Raw genomic sequence first — 19,489 nt, forward strand, 5'->3', positions numbered from 1 at the left:
AATTTAAATTATACTCCTGTATACCCATTACAAAACTGGGACGGACACTGATTCAATACACGAGAATGGTAACTCTATGTCATGAAACGTCTTTGTATACATGACAGATATATCTATGAATTCTAATATATTCTGGTTCAAACGCCTCGCACAATTAATAACCGTACCTTCTCAAAAAGAGCGACACTATATGTGTGTGCCTAAAATAAAGCTTTATTTGCATTGAACTATATTTACTATAAGTTTACTATAAACGAAATTTCATGATTTATCACAATTTTAGAGACAGTAACCCTTGGATTACTGTAATAGTTGGTATGACTAAATTATTGCTACTTGCGATCTTAAAATTAGCAGCAAACTCAACAAATTCTGGTCACTTAGTGGTTATGTCATATAACAAAAGATTATTGTCTGATAATTTATTAGAAAATGGTTGAAAGTAATACATCGACTGTCAGTGACAACAAAAGAACGAAAGAACAAGTTCCTAGAGGAGACTTGCGAGAAACGCGATTTACAATGAATTAAAAAGAAGCCGATAAAAAAACGTTACAAAAAGGGAATTATAATCGTATAAATTTCATTTTTGCACACCAAATGACATGCCTTTTTTTTCTTAAAAGCATTAAACTTAGAAAGCTCTTTAAGAAAATATATGGTTATGGGTGTCCCAGCTTGCAAAATATTGACTTTATTTTCTGCAAAACTGGAATGTTTCACATTTAATTACATTAGGATTTATTTGTATTAGTATAGCGCGACCTTATTGACTTGTTTCACATATGCGAAACTATCATAATGACACTCTTTTTTAAGAAGATTTTTTTAGTGATTACAGATAATAAACGACGCAAAATGACGCGATACATATGCAGATAGCGAAGCCAGTATAGAATTGCAAATCGCGAGCTTCGTATTGGATGCATTGATATTGCGATATTTTATGTCGCGGTGAAAAACATAATTACACTTATCAACTATATCTCTGGCTTTTTGAATTTTTTATAAGCCTTAGCATGATATACTTCAAATAATAATAATAATCTCACATGCAAGGGAGAAGCCGTAACACACCAATGCAGACATGACTATATTTTTTGTATCAACGGTCATATGATATTACTGAGTATCACAGCCTTAACACAAGTTGTGTTACTTGTCACCTGTACTTATTTTAGTTGTTTTGAGAAGTTGTCTGTTAAAATTATCTTGACAAATTCTCAAACTGTGTCACGAATTGATTAGAACTAGTATTCGGCTATCTTTGGGTGTTTACGCTTAAAACTGGTATGTTACATGCGCAGTAGAAACGCTGTCTTTCACCTTCGGCCGCCACCCTTGAATAATTTGGTCAAATTTCACCTTTTCCAGTTCAGAGAGAGAAAACGGTTTGTTCAAAATGACGTCTTGTTTTGCCATCCTGAAGAACTCCCCGTCCAGTTTATGCCGATAACAAACCATGGCAACATCGAGCAGTCCACAGAAACATAGCAGATAGCACAGCTTTAAAACAGTCAATGCATAAAAATCTTCATCGGATTTTCCCGGGATCTCAATTTCTTCTTTCTCCTTTTCAGATAATGGATCAAAATTAATGACCCAAGTTTCGGGAGTTTTTCTTTCATAGTTATCACTAGAGCTGACAGCGAGTGGCTTTTCCTTATCTGTGAATATGACGACGTAACGTTTGTCAAGATCTATTCGATTGTACGCCTCAGTAAAGTCATAATCCGCTGTAATGGTCGATTTTTCCCCATGGTCCGATTTTACATGTGATTTCATTTTATATTTCTGTAAGGAAAGTTACACGTTGGATTTTCAAATGTTTAAATGTAAATACAAAACGGTTACATCAATATAACTTGAAAAAATGAATCGATACTGAATGTCTTATAATTAGTCTTTAATGGAGCGGTAGATAAACAAACGTCGAATATGAAAGGTGACTGACAAATTCAAACGAACATTGGGCGGTTGATTGCGTGAACCGTTAATTGGATAAGTGAAAAACAAATAGTGAAAATCAAATAAGGGAAGGGAAGGAAGGGAATTTCACTCACATGCCGTTCTTCGTATGTGTCGCCTACTACAGATGCTAAAATAACACAAACAAAAACTGAGCTAGGCATACGCATTGCGTCTTTTCTTTTCGTAAGTCATCTCACTATCACACACAACTAGTTGTTTTCAAGAAAGAAACGTAAAACGTGTCAATGAGCCTAATTTAAAAACGTTAAAAAAAGTATCGAAGTGGCAGAACTAGTTTGCTGATATGTTTTGCATGATATCCCATTAATATGTTATTAAATTTTGTAAATTAATACCTTATATAGGGAAAAAACGGATGCATATTATCAGGAAGTAAATATACTAATCACAGCCCGCTTATAATTTTTAATTTGAATATAAAACGAAGGACAATATACTACAAAACGACACTAAAAACTAAACTTACGTTGTTCAGTAGGATTCTCATTTAGTTCTTCTTCTTCTTCTTCTTGTTCTTCTTCGGATGATTCTAAAAATAAAATAACATTTTATGACTGATTTGAAGAAAAAGAATCATATGGCGTTTCGTTTTTTACTGGTAAAAAACCCATTATTGTGAATTAATCACTAGTTTCAAAGTGCACATGATAAAGTGTATTGAGCATGCCGCTTGCTTTAAGATTTAGAAGACAAATGCTTGAGGAACAAACACTAAGGGGAAGCTGCAACTTGAGTATTTTATGTTTCCATTAGGAATTTGTTCCTTTATATGAACTCTCAATGGTAATATGTATGACTTTGATTTTTAATTATGCATAAAATTTGCGTATATGTACAAAATGAAACACCCGCACTAACGTGTAATAAGTGTTAGTGAGATCATTCAACTTACCTCGGTATGGAACTCGACACCGTTGTTTTAATGCGCTTCCAGTACGGATCACTTTAAACATATCCGGACTTCTCAGAATAATTGGGTACTGAAAGTCCGTATCAACGCAATATAAGCGAGTCTCAACAAAATCAATATTCTGACACATCTGGTATCTGCGGGTCGTTATTTCCATGTTTGTCGTTGCATCCGACACAACTCTCCGTTTTACTCGAACATCTTTCCACATGCTCTCAGGTATAAGAACAGTACTGTACGACTTGTACCCAGGCTCTCGTTTCCAAGCAATAACATATGGAATATCAATACATCCCAAATATGCTAATGGACCTTGCGCAAATATATACGCATTCCCTGCTTTTTCGTCATCAAAATGAACAACATCTTCGGGCTCTGGGTTGACGAACGAAAAAGCTAAGGGGCAAATTTTCTCATCTTTGAGGGCTTGTAGACAGTGAATGAGACGTGTGTAAGTGCCATCTTTGTTAACTGTCGCGGTCCTCTTGGTCTGAAAATATAATATTACAGCGGTAGGTCACTAAGATGTACACGATATTTCGAAAAAGAAGTATTGTCTCTTTGTCGTCAAATCAGAAAAACTATTTAAAACTATAAAAACTATTAACAATATCAATGGTATTGCTTTATTGCTTTTAATGTCATATCAGCCTTTTTATGATAATTGTTTTTTATTAATAAACGATGGATAATTTCTTACTAATTTGTTATTATGAATTATGACAGTGGCTTGTAAATTGATCATTTTCTGTTATGGTACAATTGAGCACTGTATAAGATCTAAACGAGTGTTAAAAACATACATTGGTAAACGTCAATCGTCCAGATCTCATATTTGTAGGCTGTATCATGGTATCCGTTTGCAAACGTCTGTGATATTTCATTGGAATGTAATATTCTTTTCCAACATAGTTGGCCCTTTCGGCAATAGTTTCAAAGTCATTTCGTTGCTCTATAGGTATCCCATCAAAGAATTCTGATTCTAAAATGTGAACCCTTGCGAAGGAGAGCGATTTTCGACACACAATCAACAATTTGCTGTCCGACAAATTTATTAAATCCGAGTCAACTGTGTGATTAGCATATTCATCATACACCTTGACTTCTAATGGTAAATCGGCTTCTTTGAGAATATCGAACAGTACTTCGTTTGTTTCAGTCCATTTTGACTTCCGTGTTGACGCCGCCATTTTTTTAACAGTTTAAAAATGTTATCGTATCATCCCGTCGTGTTACTGCGTTATCAGCCGAACACATGTGTACCTATAAATCTATAGTGCACTGACTGCGATTATTTCTATTATTCTGTTTTATGAAGTCAATTGTTATTGTTATTGTGGTATTTGGCTTTTACATTGAGTACATTTATTTGTTTGAACGCACTCACGTTATCGCTTGTTCATGCTCTATTTTTACAAATGTATAAAGCATGTGTCATAAACTGCAGTGACCTGTAATGGGTAAACTTAACATTCTTCAACACGGAAAAATAAGGAATATACACGTAATGAAGCTTGGTTTAAAATTAATGAATTGGGAATACCATAAATAGATTGTCATTCTAAAAATTATTGATTTCAATAATTTATGTAATAAACAATAAAACATTACATGACATTATATCACACATTAACTTGTTGTACAGTTCATTACAGTACACATGGTTTAGTAACTGTTTGCATGTGTGGTCTAAACTGGTTTATGAAATACACATTTCAAAATTTAACTCTGTGTCGTACACCATTAGCTTAAGTTTATATCGACATTCAAATAAAGGGATATTACCAATTAATGAGATTCGCATTTTACCCATGCACAGTGTTCTCCCTTTGTGTTCAACGTCGGGTATATTTATAAGATGACTTACCTGTAAGGCGACGGTTAATCCGGATTTTATCTCACACAAAACTCCCAAAGGGCTCACACAGATAGTTCACGAAGTGCGCAGCAGCCGTTGGTCATGATTTAGAGTAATAACAGACAGGCAGACACAGTTTATTCAGACTTATGCAATAGTACATCGTCTTCATACTAAAAAATACACATTATATTTTGTCACGTGAAAGCGAATTATGAACAGTATGAACATAAAGTCAATACAAATACAAATAAACATAATATATGATAAGAACACGTCAGTTCTATCGAGGGGGTGGTGTAATCTATCAAACAGTATTATTTAGGATCGTATTTCTTAAAACTCGAGCTTCTTTGATACATTTGCATACATTGGAAATTGCTAATCTATCACAAGAAACTAATAATTTGTGGAATGTATACACAGATGGGTTGATATAAAATGAACTGCTAAAATATTTATTTCTTAAAACCGTGTAACATATGAAATGGTATTCGTCTTCTAAATCAGTGTCATTACAACATAAACAATAACGTTAATTTCGTGGAATGTTGTCCTGGGGATATCTGCCAGTTTGAATTCTTAACGGGTGTACAGAGACTCTATTTCTTACAAAAAATAAACGCAGACGTCTAGGAAGTAAGTCTAAATATTCTTCATATTCAAAAGAGGCTTTAAAAAACTTTATTCATATCTAATACAGGGCTGCTATTCAGTTTACCATACCACTCTTGTCGAAAATTGTCAACAAATCTACATTTGAACTCTCTAACAAAACTATTTATTTGCACAATATTTGGATTTTCAAAAACATAACCAAATCCATAATTATTTAACATTTTTTTACATATGTGACCCAATTTTTTTTTAAACCTCTATAACAATCATTTTAAGCTTGTTTGTAAAGAATTTGTATAATAATATTTTCACTGGTTAGAATTTTAAACCAATATTTTATAATTTTTACAAACCTGTTTACATACAATGGTTATCTACCTATTTCTCCATAAACAGCAACATTACATATATTAAGTTAAACCTGAAGCAATCGCTTGCAAACGTGTAAATATATGCGTAAACTGTCATCTGACTTAGTTAAACCCCATTCTTCTGCGGAATTATTTAATATGGAACACACAAAGGAGTCAAACAACTGACATAATATTTTTGGTTTAATATCGAAGTCACGACTTTTTATCAATAATGTATTCATGGCTTTAATGGCTTTACCAACCAAATGTTCTTGGTTTAATTTAAACTTCCAGTATAGTTTAGCACTGTGCCTAAATAGTTAAAGTTATCAACAACTTCAATATCATTACCTTTGTACATTTTACATTTTGTTTGAAACCTTATCTCTTCCGAAGCACCATAATTTTCGTTTTAGCAGTGTTAACATTTAAATCCCAAGAATTGCAGTAAAAATACAATCTATCTAAATGTGACTGGACTTCAGCAGATGACTTTGTTTAAAATGGCCATGTCGTCAGCAAATAATAGTAAAATCATTGTGATATCATCAAATTATTGTTCATGTTGTCTTGTAAGTAAAGGTCAAGGTCTTCAACAAATAAAGAAAACAAAATCGGCGACATTACTTCACCTTGCCGCAGTCCAACCGCATAACTAAAATATTCCGAATAAGACGAACATGATTTAACACGCGACTTAACATTCACATACATGTCCTTCACTATTCTAATCAATTTACCTTGAATAACAGACTTAAACATGTTCAACCATAATGCATTGCGGTATTAACTATCAAAACATTTTAACATATCGACGTATATAACATACAGACGTTTATTTTCATTTCAATAATTTTGAACAATCGACATCAAGATATAAATTGAATTAACAGTTGAATAACCTTTCCTAACTGCGCATCGACCCCATTTTGAGAAATGCTTGCTAGAATGGAAGCCAGTGAACAGCAGGCTCATGAAAGTAAAACTCAGAGGCAGGCAGGTGAACATATCACTGATATAGTGTTATGCACCAACAAATGATGCAGAAGAAGGAGAAGCAGATGCTTTTTACGAAATCCTTCATAGCGAGTTGGAATCTGTGCAAAGCCATGACCTTGTCATCGTCATGGGAGACCTGAATGCCTAAGTAGGGGAAAACAATGAGCACTTCACAATAACTATGGAAAAACATGCATGTGGAAACATGAACGAAAATGGAGAGAGATTTGCTGACTTCTGCACATTAAGCTAACGTGGTGCTCACCCAACAACAGAGACCAAAACCAGATTTATCACCTGATGCTTTACGGAAAGTGGAGACGATCACTGCAAGATGTGAAGGTGAAGAGAGGAGCGGACGTAGGAAGCGATCACCACCTGGTTGTAGCAAACATCAAGCTAAAGCTTAGGAAGGCTGGTGCGAGGACAAAATCATCACAGCGCTTCAACATCGACACATTGAAGATGCCCCAAATAAGGACAAAGTTCTCCCTATGCGTAAAAAACAAATTCCAAGCGCTGAAAGATCTACACGAGGAAGAGGAGAATACCAGAATATCAACTGTCGACGCTGTATGGGAAAAGATTGAGGGGTTTTATACAGAGAGCAGTCAGTCATGTTTGGGATACAGGACTAGGCAGAAAAGTAAAGAGTGGATCCAGCAGGAAACATGGACAGCCATCGAGGAGAGACGAAACATCAAGAAGAGATTGACAGATGCAAAGTCAGCACGCCTGAAAGAACGAAAGAACGACACCAAAAGGACTACTCCAAAGCCCAGAAGAAAGTGTAAAGACTAGCAAGGAAGGACAAAAGGGAATACATGGAAGAACTTGCTACACAGGCAGAAGAAGCGTCGCCCAAAGGAAAACAGGGAAGCCTGTATACGATCACCAAACAGATTAACGGCAAGTTTAAACCATAAGCGCAGACCCAGTGAAAGATAAACAAAGCAAACCTCTAACAACAGAGAAGGAAATTGAAGAAAAGTGGGCAGAACACTTTCAGGAAACACTCAACAGATCAGATCCTGAAAACATAAAAGAAAAAGAGGAAGCTGAGGAAGATCTAGATATCAACATAGAGCCACCCACAAAGGAAGAAATAATCAGAGCAATTAAGACCCTAAAAACAACAAAACCTCAGGAGGAGACCGCTTGAATGCAGAGCTCTTCAAGACTTACCCAGAGACATCAGCAGCAATATAACAACCATTGTTCGAAGAAATTTGGAATAAGGAAGAAGTGCCCAGCGACTAGACGAAAGGCATTATCATCAAATTGCCAAAGAAAGGTGCACTGAATGACTGTAACAACTGGCGGGGCATTACATTCATATCAGTGCCAAGCAAGATCCTCGCCAAAATCACCATACAGAGGATTTCAGACAGCGCGGATGAGAAGCTGAGAAAAGAACAAGCCGGGTTCAGAAAAAAACAGGGGATTCATCGACCAGATCGTTGCACTCAGAAATATCATCGAGCAGTGAACAGAGTGGCAAAGACAACTCGTTTGGTAGTGTGCACAGGGCTAGCCTTTGGAAGATTCTCAGGCACTATGGAAACCCCCCGAAACTTGTCCAGATGGTGAAGAGTTTTTACCAGAACTATTCCTGCATATTCGCAGACAACAACATCAGCTTCCAATTGAAAACAGGGGTCAGACAGGATTGTGTAATGTCATCGATTCTTTTCAACATTGCCATCGACTGGGCGATGAGGAATACAACCAAAGATGCTCAGAGAGGCATACGCTGGACTCTCTTCACCTCCCTAGACGACCATGATTTTGCAGACGACCTTGCACTGCCATCACATACACATAAACACATTCAAGAGAAGACCGATATAGTGTGTATGTTTGGAGGCCAAATTGGACTAAGTGTCAGCCAAAAGAAAACAGAGACTATGCTACTCAACGCCGAAAGACCCACCCCAGTGAAGGCCCATGGCGCCGACTTACCACAAACAGACCAATTCACCTACCTGGGCAGCATCATCCGAAAGGACGGAGGCGCTGAGGAGGACATCAAAAGCAGACAAAGCCAGAAATGCTATGCGCACCATGAACAACATCTGAAAATCGGCTCAGTATAGTACCCACACCAAGCTGAAACTATACAGAAGCTGTGTGCTGTCTACCCTCATGTGTGTGTCGGAATGCTGGCGCATGACGAAGCTGGATGCTGCAAAACTGTTGTCATTCCACACCACCTGCCTCAGAAAAATCTTGCGAATCTTCTGGCCCAGAAAGATCTCCAACAACGACCTTCTCCAGCTATGATAGATTGGCCATGTACTGAGGATGGACAATGATTCCATTCCAAAAGTGGCACTCCGATGGACCCCAAAAGGCAAAAGAAAGCGCGAGAGACCCAAGCAGACTTTGAGACGCACGATGGAAGGGGAGATAAAAGACCTCAACCACTTCTGGGCGACCCTGGAAAGACTTGCAAGCGACCGACAACAGTGGATAACCTTTGTTGCTGCCCTACACGCCACCCGATGTGAAAGGCAGTAAGTAAGTAAGTAATCTGCGCATCCGAAATAATAGTGTTTTCGTTGCAAAACGTTTCAATGCGCTTGTTTAGGATCGTAGTAAATAATTTTGAAAAGCATCTTACTAAAGCAATCCCTCTATAGTAATTTACATCATTAACAGTACCTTTTTATGCAAAGGGATTATAACACCTTCTGTCCATTTATCGGGAAAGAAAACCGATACAAGAATACCGTTAAAAACATCGCACAAATATGCTGAAAATAAATTATATCACTGCATTCCAGAAAATATTCATTCAAAATACAATCACTACCTGTCGATTAATTTCGTTTTAAATGTTTTATTGCATTCTTAGCTTTTTTAACAGATATAGGTACGTCAACGTTCTGGGAAAACATAATTTTTATGTTAAAATTATTATTTGAACAAAAATCTTCTGCTTCATAATTACAAAAATCAGACTCATTAATACTAAGCTTTTCGAAAAACAGTGTAATTCTTCTAAGGATATTTTATTTTTATGGAATTATTTTTTATTTGAAAAATTGCCAAAAAATCTCTTGGTTTGTGTTGTCTTAAATTTTCAATCTCCAACATTTTTTGCCGATAGCAGCAGGCATTCTTCTTGCGGATTAGGTCTTTATCATACCTCTTACCTTTGCACAAACGTTCTCTGTTTACAACTGATTTACATGAGTTAATATACGAAAAGCATCATGGTACAAATGTTGTGCATTAGTGCACTCGTGATCAAACCAATCAGCATTCTTTACACAGCTATTAACACGGAAACTATGATTTGTTTTGTAAACACATGTTTTAGAGAATAACGGTAAGCCAACACTGTGGATGGTTTCAGTAAAACTATTCAACATGTCATTAATTGACGTTCTACTCGAACACTCAATATTGTCTACAATAGAATTAAATATAGGTATTATTAAAAATCTTAAATACGTGTAAAGCTGTATTCATTTGCCAATAAATAATCGATGACAGAAGTACCGTTATTTGAATAAAAAGTTAGCTTACAGCTATTCCCAACTCTAACATTAACAAAACGAAGACATGTAGATTTACATAAATCTAGCATTTTTTTCCATGATTATTCAATGAACTATCTACTGAGGCCCTACCCGATGCGTTATCTGGGTGGTAATCTACATCATCATTAACAGTATTAATTCTATCATGCACGATATAATCACATTTATAACCTACTCTACTATTGAGATCTCCAGCAACAAAAAATTTACCAAATTCAGAATAATAAGAGATATCATTTTCTAAAATTTCAAATAAATCCACATTGAATGTGTTATATACTGGAGATTCATGCCCCTAGATATACGTTGCACAAATATAAAAATCATCTGAGGTATTAAAAAGACAATTGTATCATAATATTTTTTTTTACAATAACAACACCATCAGCCAATTCTTCTTTAATATATATAACAATGCCACCGTTATTTCTGCAAGATTTTCTATGCTGAAATTTTCTAAAGAAGTTAAAAGACAAGTAACCACTCAAATAATATCACTGATGCTATTCGTCCAGGATTCATACAAAAACATATATCATGATCACTTCAAATATTTACAAAGGAATGATTACTTTTCTTGCAATCTGTATGACCATTTAGATTCCACGAAATAATGTCATTTTCTCCCCCATCGTGTCCCTAATTGCGTACTGGTCGCCCGTCAACGTACATGGTGTCATACGCTATCCACGATCGCTTGCCTTTGGCTCTTTCTTTCTTCATCTTGGGAAGCAGCTTCATACGTTTTGCAACCACTTCCGGTGGAAACTGTTCAAACACGTTGAATCCTGTCCAATTGAGATGTTTCAACTGCCGTCTCACTATTTCCTTGTCTTTGAAAAAAGAAAATTTAGCCACCATCGATCGAATTTTCCCACGGGTATGCTCCCCCCTGCGATCTATGAACCCGCTCGAACTAAGTTGTGTCCGCCGTTTCTTTTGCGATATTTTATCGACTCCATGATCTCAGGCGTCTCTTTATCCACTTCCGGTGCGCCAGTGAATACAAGATACTTTGCGATTTCATGAACACGAGATCGTAGCGAAGGCTGTCGCGCCCCCGTTCAAGGTCGTCGATCCTACTTCCGACCTGGGCCGCCGCAATGCCAGCCCCCTCTGTAACGAAGAATGATCTTTGCAAAATAAAAAAAAAATATGGGTGGGTGCGGGTGTGTGTGTGAGCCCTTTGGGAGTTTTGTGTGAGATGAAATCGGGATTAACCTTCGCCTTACAGACAAGTCTAGCTTAATCCGATAATTTCATCTCACACATAAACTCCCAAATGGGCCGACAGAGACTTTTAGAGTCCATTTTGCAAATATCATGATATTATGAGCGGTTTTGATGTGTAAATTTTATCGCTCATAATATGACAAATATGTGCTGAATGAAGCATGGATCTGTCTGTCATTTATTGTTATGTTAGAATGCTATAACATTGCATTTAGATTAAAGCATAGAATATTATGTATTATACAACTTGTTTCGAAATAAAACACATAAAATTAACGATTAGGTCCAATATTTATTTCCCTAATCAAAATATCATTGATACTAATTATTAACGTAAAACTTGCTATATAGCTATGTCATCTCGCAATAATATAAAGAATAATCCCACACGAGTACTATGAAATGAAAGTTTTCATTTAATTTGTCTGCAGACCCCTAAATTATATTAAGTACTGGTTGCAGTGACATTTCGGAAACTCCATTATCCAAGGGTTTGTCGCAGTATTTTGCGAAAGTTCCGTCATTACTCCATCCTGCGGTGCGATGTATTGCTTGCAAGTTGATACTGTCTGCGAGCTTGTACTTCGTTCCTGAAGAACGGCCTGCCTCTGCCCCAGCGTTGTTGTCTGAATGTGTACTGAGGCTTCCGAGCATGGCCGTGAAAGGTGTTGTTGTAGTTGGCACGAAAATCGCTCGTACCCGTTCTACGCCCTAAAAATGCTGATTTGTCAAAGTGATTTTTGGTTCCTTGAGTTTTTTTTAGTTCATCTTCTAGTTTTCTTCCCAAACAGCAAAGTAGCAGAGGGAGTCGTTTTGCTTAATGCCTTAAACGAAGGCAGGAGATGTGCTTTTATTTTCTCTTATCGCAGAGCGGACGTTGACGTGATAGCATACGTCAAAATCAATCTTAAACACATCGCCGAGAAATTCTTTTAATTGGGCGTCTCCTGATGCTTTTACAATGTCCATGGCCTTGAGTAAAGGACCATAGCTGTACAGGAGATTTTCTGCGACGTCTGGAGAAGAAACTACTAGTACTACTACTACTACTACTACTACTTCTACTACTACTACTACTACTACTACTACTACTACTTCTACTACTACTACTACTACTACTACTACTACTACTACTACTACTACTACTACTACTACTACTACTACTACTACTACTACTACTTTTACTACTACTACTACTACTACTACTACTATTACTACTACTACTACTACTACTACTACTACTACTTCTACTACTACTACTACTACTACTACTAGTACTACTACTACTACTACTACTACTACTACTACTACTACTACTACTACTACTACTACTACTACTACTACAAATGCCTTATCGGCTTTGAAATATGCTTTTAGCTAGTTTTGCATTCTCATTCACAAATAATGCAGTTTAGGCTGTCGTAGCGAACCTCAAGTACTGACATTGGAGGTGTATTGGGAAAAAGACGCCTTTTAGGCAGTGTCCCGTACTGTTATGATGCCTATTAGGATGGGACATCTAGTTGCTGTACGCCTTTTAGTCAGTGTCCCGTATTGTTATGATGCCTTTTAGGCTGGGACATCTCGTTGCTGTACGCCTTTTAGGCAACCGATAACCGTTTAGGCCATGTTGTTGCACGCCGTTCAAGCAACAGAAATGCTCAATAAATATCTTTTAGGCCATTTGGCAAACCCCATCTGGAAATGTGTGATTTACTGTCCAATACTGGACAATTAAATCCTATATATGTAATAATATCTAATTAATAAAGCATGCCACGCGCTGTTATATATATTATAAGTACAGTGACATATACCTGTATTTATGCTTCCTATCCCTTCCGTTAACCGAAAACACTATTACAAACAAAGTATTCCTACAAATGTCTTAACCTGGCCGCTGCTTGCCTCGTTATGATCAACGGCTGCTGCGCGCTGAGTGATCTCTCTGTCGGGCCCATTTGGGAGTTTATGTGTGAGATGAAATTGATTGAAAGTCGGAAGACAATAAATAATGAATAACAATAGCGTTTTTTAGCATTTATACCAGTCTTATAAATTCAACGAGGATAAAAATACCGATGAGTATATACACATGCAGACTGTGGTTGCATTCTATGTGTATGTAAAAGCACAGTTGTAAAGGTTATATACTATAGCTTAAAAGACTTGTTAATAGATGCTTGTATATTTGAAAAATCTCATTAAATATGTTAACTAAAAAATCCCTTATGATTGAAAAGTCTTAACTGTTACAATAACAAAGAACACAATTTGAAAAATAAATATCGTCTATCCTGGAATTCGAACAAGGGACCTCTGCAAGCAAAAGCAACTCAACTACAACTGCGCCACTCACGTATTGCCAAAATGATCGAGGAAAAGCGTTACAAACGATTTATTAATTTACCGATTGATTATTTTTCATTAATGAACCAATAAATGAAAGAGTTTTCGTGGTAAGGAATGCTTTTTCGCTTGTTCAAACAGAATGTTTACATTCTTTTTTTGCCTATGACAATTTTTCTTAAACTCGTCAATTTGCAAATTCTCAAAATGCCAGAGAAGTCGTGCCGAAAATGGGCAAGGTGACCTCTTTCTTCGGCTGGTAGACTTTGTATATTCAAGCATCCATTGAGCATATATTTAGCGTGATGGGTATGATTTATTTTTAAATGGTGGGATGCAGAAATGGAAGTTGGCCACATAGTTTAACAGGTTGGTCATTAATTTGGAAGGCGAAGCCCCTGACATTCTCATTTAATTTAAGTTAATACCTACAAAACCAACAGATCTTTCAATCTCATTCATAAGCCTTTTAAGCTTTTTTTTTACATATATTTGCAAGATAATTGTATAGTCTCTGAATAATATATCAAACTATTAAAGGGACTGTCAACCACGACGACGAAGAAAAGAAAAGTTGTAAAATACCGTATTTTAGTACAATTATTAGTTTATATTGATTAAAATATAACGACTGGTATATTACATTACTTGAACAAGGTTGCTAAGTTATCATATTTTCATTATATTTGGTAATAAATTTTACTGGGTATGTCTACCAGGTAACTATCAGTTAACTATAAATAACGCCAGTAGATTGATCATCATCGTCACGTGGTAAACCCAGGTATGCAAATTGTGCATGCGTAGTGAATTGTATATATTTTATATATAAAATGATCAATCTACTTGCGTTATTTATAGTGTGTATATCGTTATGTCACCTATTTTCGCGATGTACTTTCGATTTCACATCGCGAAATTTTATTACCGAATATACTGAAAATATTAACTTTTTTTCAAGTAAGTAATATACCAGTCGTGATATTTAAATCAATATATAGAGGATATTTGTTGGATTCGGTGGATTATCGATTTTAATTCACGAGTGATCATTGAAAATAATATTTTCACGACTGGCGCAGCCACGAGTGAAAAAATATATTTTATATGATCACGAGTGAATTAAAATCGATAATCCACCGAACACAACAAAGTTTCTTTTTATTTAATGCTTTTTTTCACAGTTAATATACATTGTTAAAGAGTTTAACTAAAGAATTTCGCTGGCAAAATGACGTGATTTCGTCAAAACAATGACGTCATTTAACATAAACAGTGAAAATTATCGATAATTTTCACTGATAATTTTCATTGTTTGAAACAGTGAAATTAATCAGTTTTACATGTAATACATTGATATTTCTCTATAAACCACAGGAAAGCATAAAATAAAACTAATAATTGTAAAAAAAAAACGGTATTTTAGAACTTTTCTTTTTTCGTCATTCGTGGTTGACAGTCCCTTTAAATCAATGTATATCATATACGTTTGCAAAGATATACTTTATAGAGCAAAGGAAACACTTGCAAACTTAGATCTTTGAACTCCAGTTTGGAGGTAAAGTATAAGGTGTTGTCGTTTAGAAAATATAGAAACAAGGCCGTTCTCTGACCGAAAGAAATAATCATTTTTGTCGGAATTAAAGGGAATTTCCATTCGTAGTTCAGTGCAGTGACGATGCTATGAAATGCGTTGCACTTAAGTACAATTTATAAGATTCAAATGTAATTTACATTTTGTAATATGTTTCTACATATGAAACGTCATAATTCATCGTTTTGCTAATATGATCTTTCCACTATCTTACACATTTAATATTTTAAATCATATCGCAGGTCATTTAAACTTCGATTCGCATCTAGCTACGCATCTTGCTACTCACTGTAACTTAAACTGATACTTCGATGCAGAACGAAAGTAGTTTCGCATAATCGTGCAAGCACGAATGCGCATGCATTAAAAACTGATATAACAAATACGCATTTTAGCGCGTGTGTAATGAATAAACGACCTTGAATGGAGTTTTCCACTTCAGATATCGCGTATGTATGAAGCGTACGTTAACATCGGATATATCAACTATCTTTACATTTACTCGATCTCATCGGATTATGTAACTGCGCATCAATCAACAGTTTAAGTGATTTAGGGGCGTATATTACTAAAATGTACGGTATGGTTTTAACCTGTTTGGTGCTTGCTTTAGGACTATATTTCGCGTACAGACATGGCGACCCAATGCATAACGTGTTACAGGGTAAAAGAGACGAAGAATACGATTATATTATAGTCGGAGCAGGGTAAGCAGGGTCAGTGGTGGCAGCAAGGCTAGCTGAAGACTCCGATAACAAGGTATTGCTATTAGAAGCAGGCGGACATTATTCGGACAGGCCAAGCTTATTTCAGAGTCCCTTAATGTGGGCAATGTCTCTGAAAACTGAATACGATTGGGAGTATTACACAGAACCCGAAGAAAAATCCAGTTTCGGTTTGAAAGGCGGTAGAAGCTATTGGCCAACAGGACGCGTTTTAGGCGGGACAAGTTGCACAAATGGCGTACAGTACACGAGGGGAAGTTCGTTTGATTATGACGAATGGGAGGCGAATGGGAGGCGGCTGGATGTACAGGGTGGGGCTATAAGGAAGTGCTTCCATATTTCCTGAAATCCGAAGACATACACATTGAAAGCTTAAAATCCTCTCCTTACCACAGCCAGGGAGGGCCTATTGCTGTATCGTACGGTCACGTGACCGAGCTAAATGACCACATTTTAAAGGCTGGACAACGACATGGATATGACGTCACTGATTATAATAGAAAAGATCAGAATGGGTTCAGCACTTTGCCCAAATCACTTCGAGACGGTGTAAGAAGCAGAATACATTGGTGAAAAAGAAATGAGAAATTTGCACGTTTAACTGCAAAGTTTTGCAACGAAGGTTCAAATCGACGTAAGTGATAAAACAGCGAAAGGTTTTTATTATATCAAGCATGGCAGGAAACACTACGTTAAAGCAAGGCGTGAGATTATTCTTTCTGGCAGAACAATAAATACTCCCCAACTGCTTTTATTATCCGGTATAGGGCCCAGTAGCCACCTCAAAGAGAAGAATATTCCAGTAATAGCTGATTTACCTGTCGGACAAAATTTGCAAGACCATTTGTATATACCACTCTTGTCACATATAAACCAAAGTTTGAGCATTAGGAGAGATGGCGTCAAAAGCTACTGGATGAAACTCCTTTACGCACTGCTGGGAAAAGGTATATATTCGACATCTTCGCTCGACACTTCAGCGTTTCTGCATTTATAGAAGGCTAACGTTGGCAAGAGGTATCCGGATATCCAAATGATCTTTTCTGCAAGATTGTTCCCAGTAAACGTGCTAAATTATGAATATCACATAGCGCATACGCTGCTGAATAGTGACGCAAACCAGCACGGCTTTACAACTGCTCTATGCCTTACGAGAGCGTTCAGTCGGGGGTAAATTACACTGAAAATCAGCGATCCGTTCGATCATCCGACTATTGACCCGTAGTACTTAGAGGACGAAAGAGATGTGAACACTCTGATTGGAGGAATCCGTGTATGGGGAAAGCTTATGGAGACACCAGAAATGATGGCACTGGGCGTTGATATCAATCGGATGAAGATGCCATTCTGTTCGAAACACATGTTCCGCTCTGATGAGTACTGGGAATGCCTCATACGTCACATCGGGATCACCGAGTATCACCATTCTGGAACTTGCAAGATGGGACCGATAGAGGATCGTAGCACAGTGGTTGGCCCTGAGTTGAGGGTCAAAGGAATAAAAGGTCTTCGTGTTGCGGACGCCTCTGTGTTTCCAAATGTTACTTCTGGCAATATAAATGCTCCGGTCATTATGGTGGGAGAAAAGGCAGCCGATTTGATCAGAGGAAAAGACACAGTTTCTGAATTTCGCAGAAATATTTGATATATTTTTGTATTGTACCGAGATCAACTTTTATATAAAGCGATGTACACACGCTGTTCCAGTTATAAGTGTTTTGAAGGCAAAGTGCAATCCTATTTTTAACTCCCCCTACCCAAATCTAGGGTATTAGACTCCTAGCAACTTGAACGGTTCTGTGACTACAGTGTCTAGACCGCACAGTATCAGTTATAATTATACAAAGCTGCTGCAACAAAAAGTAATGCGATCACCCATTGAAGAACTGTACATATATATATATATATATATATATATATATATATATATATATATATATATATATATATATATATATGAGCCGCGCTCTGTGAAAAGGGGTTTAACGCATGTGCGTTATGTCACCCCAGATTAGCCTGTGCAGTCCGCACAGGCTAATCAGAGACGACATTTTCCGCCTCAACTTGATTTTTGCGCAGAAGAGACTTTCATGAAACAAAACATATAATAAAAACTGAAAGTGTCGTCCCTGATTAGCCTGTGTGGACTGCACAGACTAATCTGGACGACTTTTTACGCACATGCATTAAACCCCTTTTTCACACAGCACGGCCCATATGTTCTTTTTGTGGACCAGTAATAAAACCGCATGGTCAGGTCACACATACACGCCTTTAAGATTGACGATGGCTAAAACTGTTTATTGTGTTTCCACATGATTTGCGTCAATTAATGTTCAATACGTCTATTATTTCAACTGAGGTAATTAATTCCTTCCCATCGAAGTATTTTAGCTAATATGTTTTAATTAAATTATGTCAACATTTATTAGGGCAGTAACATTGGTTTAGAAGTACATTCTATTATAGCATGTGTCTCAAGAAATTTAAATAATTTAATATTTCCACTTGCCGAGATCTCAATCGATCTGCAGCGATGTGTGAATACACAGGGTCACTTCGTCATACACCAAGTGGGACATTAATACTTTGAAAAGTTCTTTTAAAATGGCTATGCAATAGTAGGTTGGTACAGAATTACTGAGATAATGAATTAAGTACATATACAAAATTCGTGATGTAGCATATTTATTACGATGCTCTTGTGTATGTACATAACAACATTCACCTTTTTTCAAATTTTAACATTCTGTCAAACAGTTTTTGCTGAAGTTCATATTAATTTCAAATAAAGATAGACTACTAATCCATGAGATTTGCATTTTTCCAATGCACAGTATCCTCCCTTGAACTTCAAAGTCGAGTCCGGTATTTGTTTTAGAGTCGGAGGAGAAGAACACAAGCTTTGTTGAGCATTTAAACCAATATCATAAATTCAACCAAGATAAAGTTAACTATGAATTTATACACAAGCAGGCTGTGGATGCATTCTACGTGTTTGATCATACAAGCTGTAAAAAATAAGATATTAAAGCTGAAACGGATCTGTTCACAGATGTTCGTGTTTTTTTAAATCTCTTTAAATATGTTGATTAACTTATCACTTATGTTGTGAATAGTCTTAAGTACTACAATAGCAAGACACAAAGTTGAATGCGCAACATTTCCTATCCTGGGATTCGAACCAGGGAACCCTGGGAGCAAAAGCAAGCCCACCACCACTTCGCAACTCATGCTATACTAATTAATGGCGAATAATAAACGCTTAGTAATACACGCATTTTCCAAATGATCGAGAAAGAACGTTACA

The 19,489-nt window shown here is 36.5% G+C and overlaps 1 protein-coding gene and 1 pseudogene across 1 annotated transcript; one reads left to right on the forward strand and one right to left on the reverse strand.

Moving 5' to 3' along the window:
- Positions 1–407: 407 nt before the first annotated feature.
- LOC127862554 (uncharacterized) lies at positions 408–4,306 on the reverse strand. Its single transcript, XM_052401724.1, has 5 exons — positions 3,706–4,306; positions 2,885–3,392; positions 2,459–2,521; positions 2,064–2,098; positions 408–1,794 (listed from the first exon to the last, which is right to left on the reverse strand). Exons 1-5 carry the CDS (start codon positions 4,090–4,092, stop codon positions 1,282–1,284), a joined length of 1,506 nt encoding a protein of 501 aa, XP_052257684.1. The 5' UTR covers positions 4,093–4,306; the 3' UTR covers positions 408–1,281.
- An 11,499-nt stretch (positions 4,307–15,805) lies between these two features.
- LOC127861689 (glucose dehydrogenase [FAD, quinone]-like) lies at positions 15,806–18,098 on the forward strand (annotated as a pseudogene).
- Positions 18,099–19,489: the final 1,391 nt, after the last annotated feature.

This window comes from Dreissena polymorpha, chromosome 16, assembly GCF_020536995.1.
Source record: "Dreissena polymorpha isolate Duluth1 chromosome 16, UMN_Dpol_1.0, whole genome shotgun sequence".
Taxonomy (NCBI): domain Eukaryota; kingdom Metazoa; phylum Mollusca; class Bivalvia; order Myida; family Dreissenidae; genus Dreissena; species Dreissena polymorpha.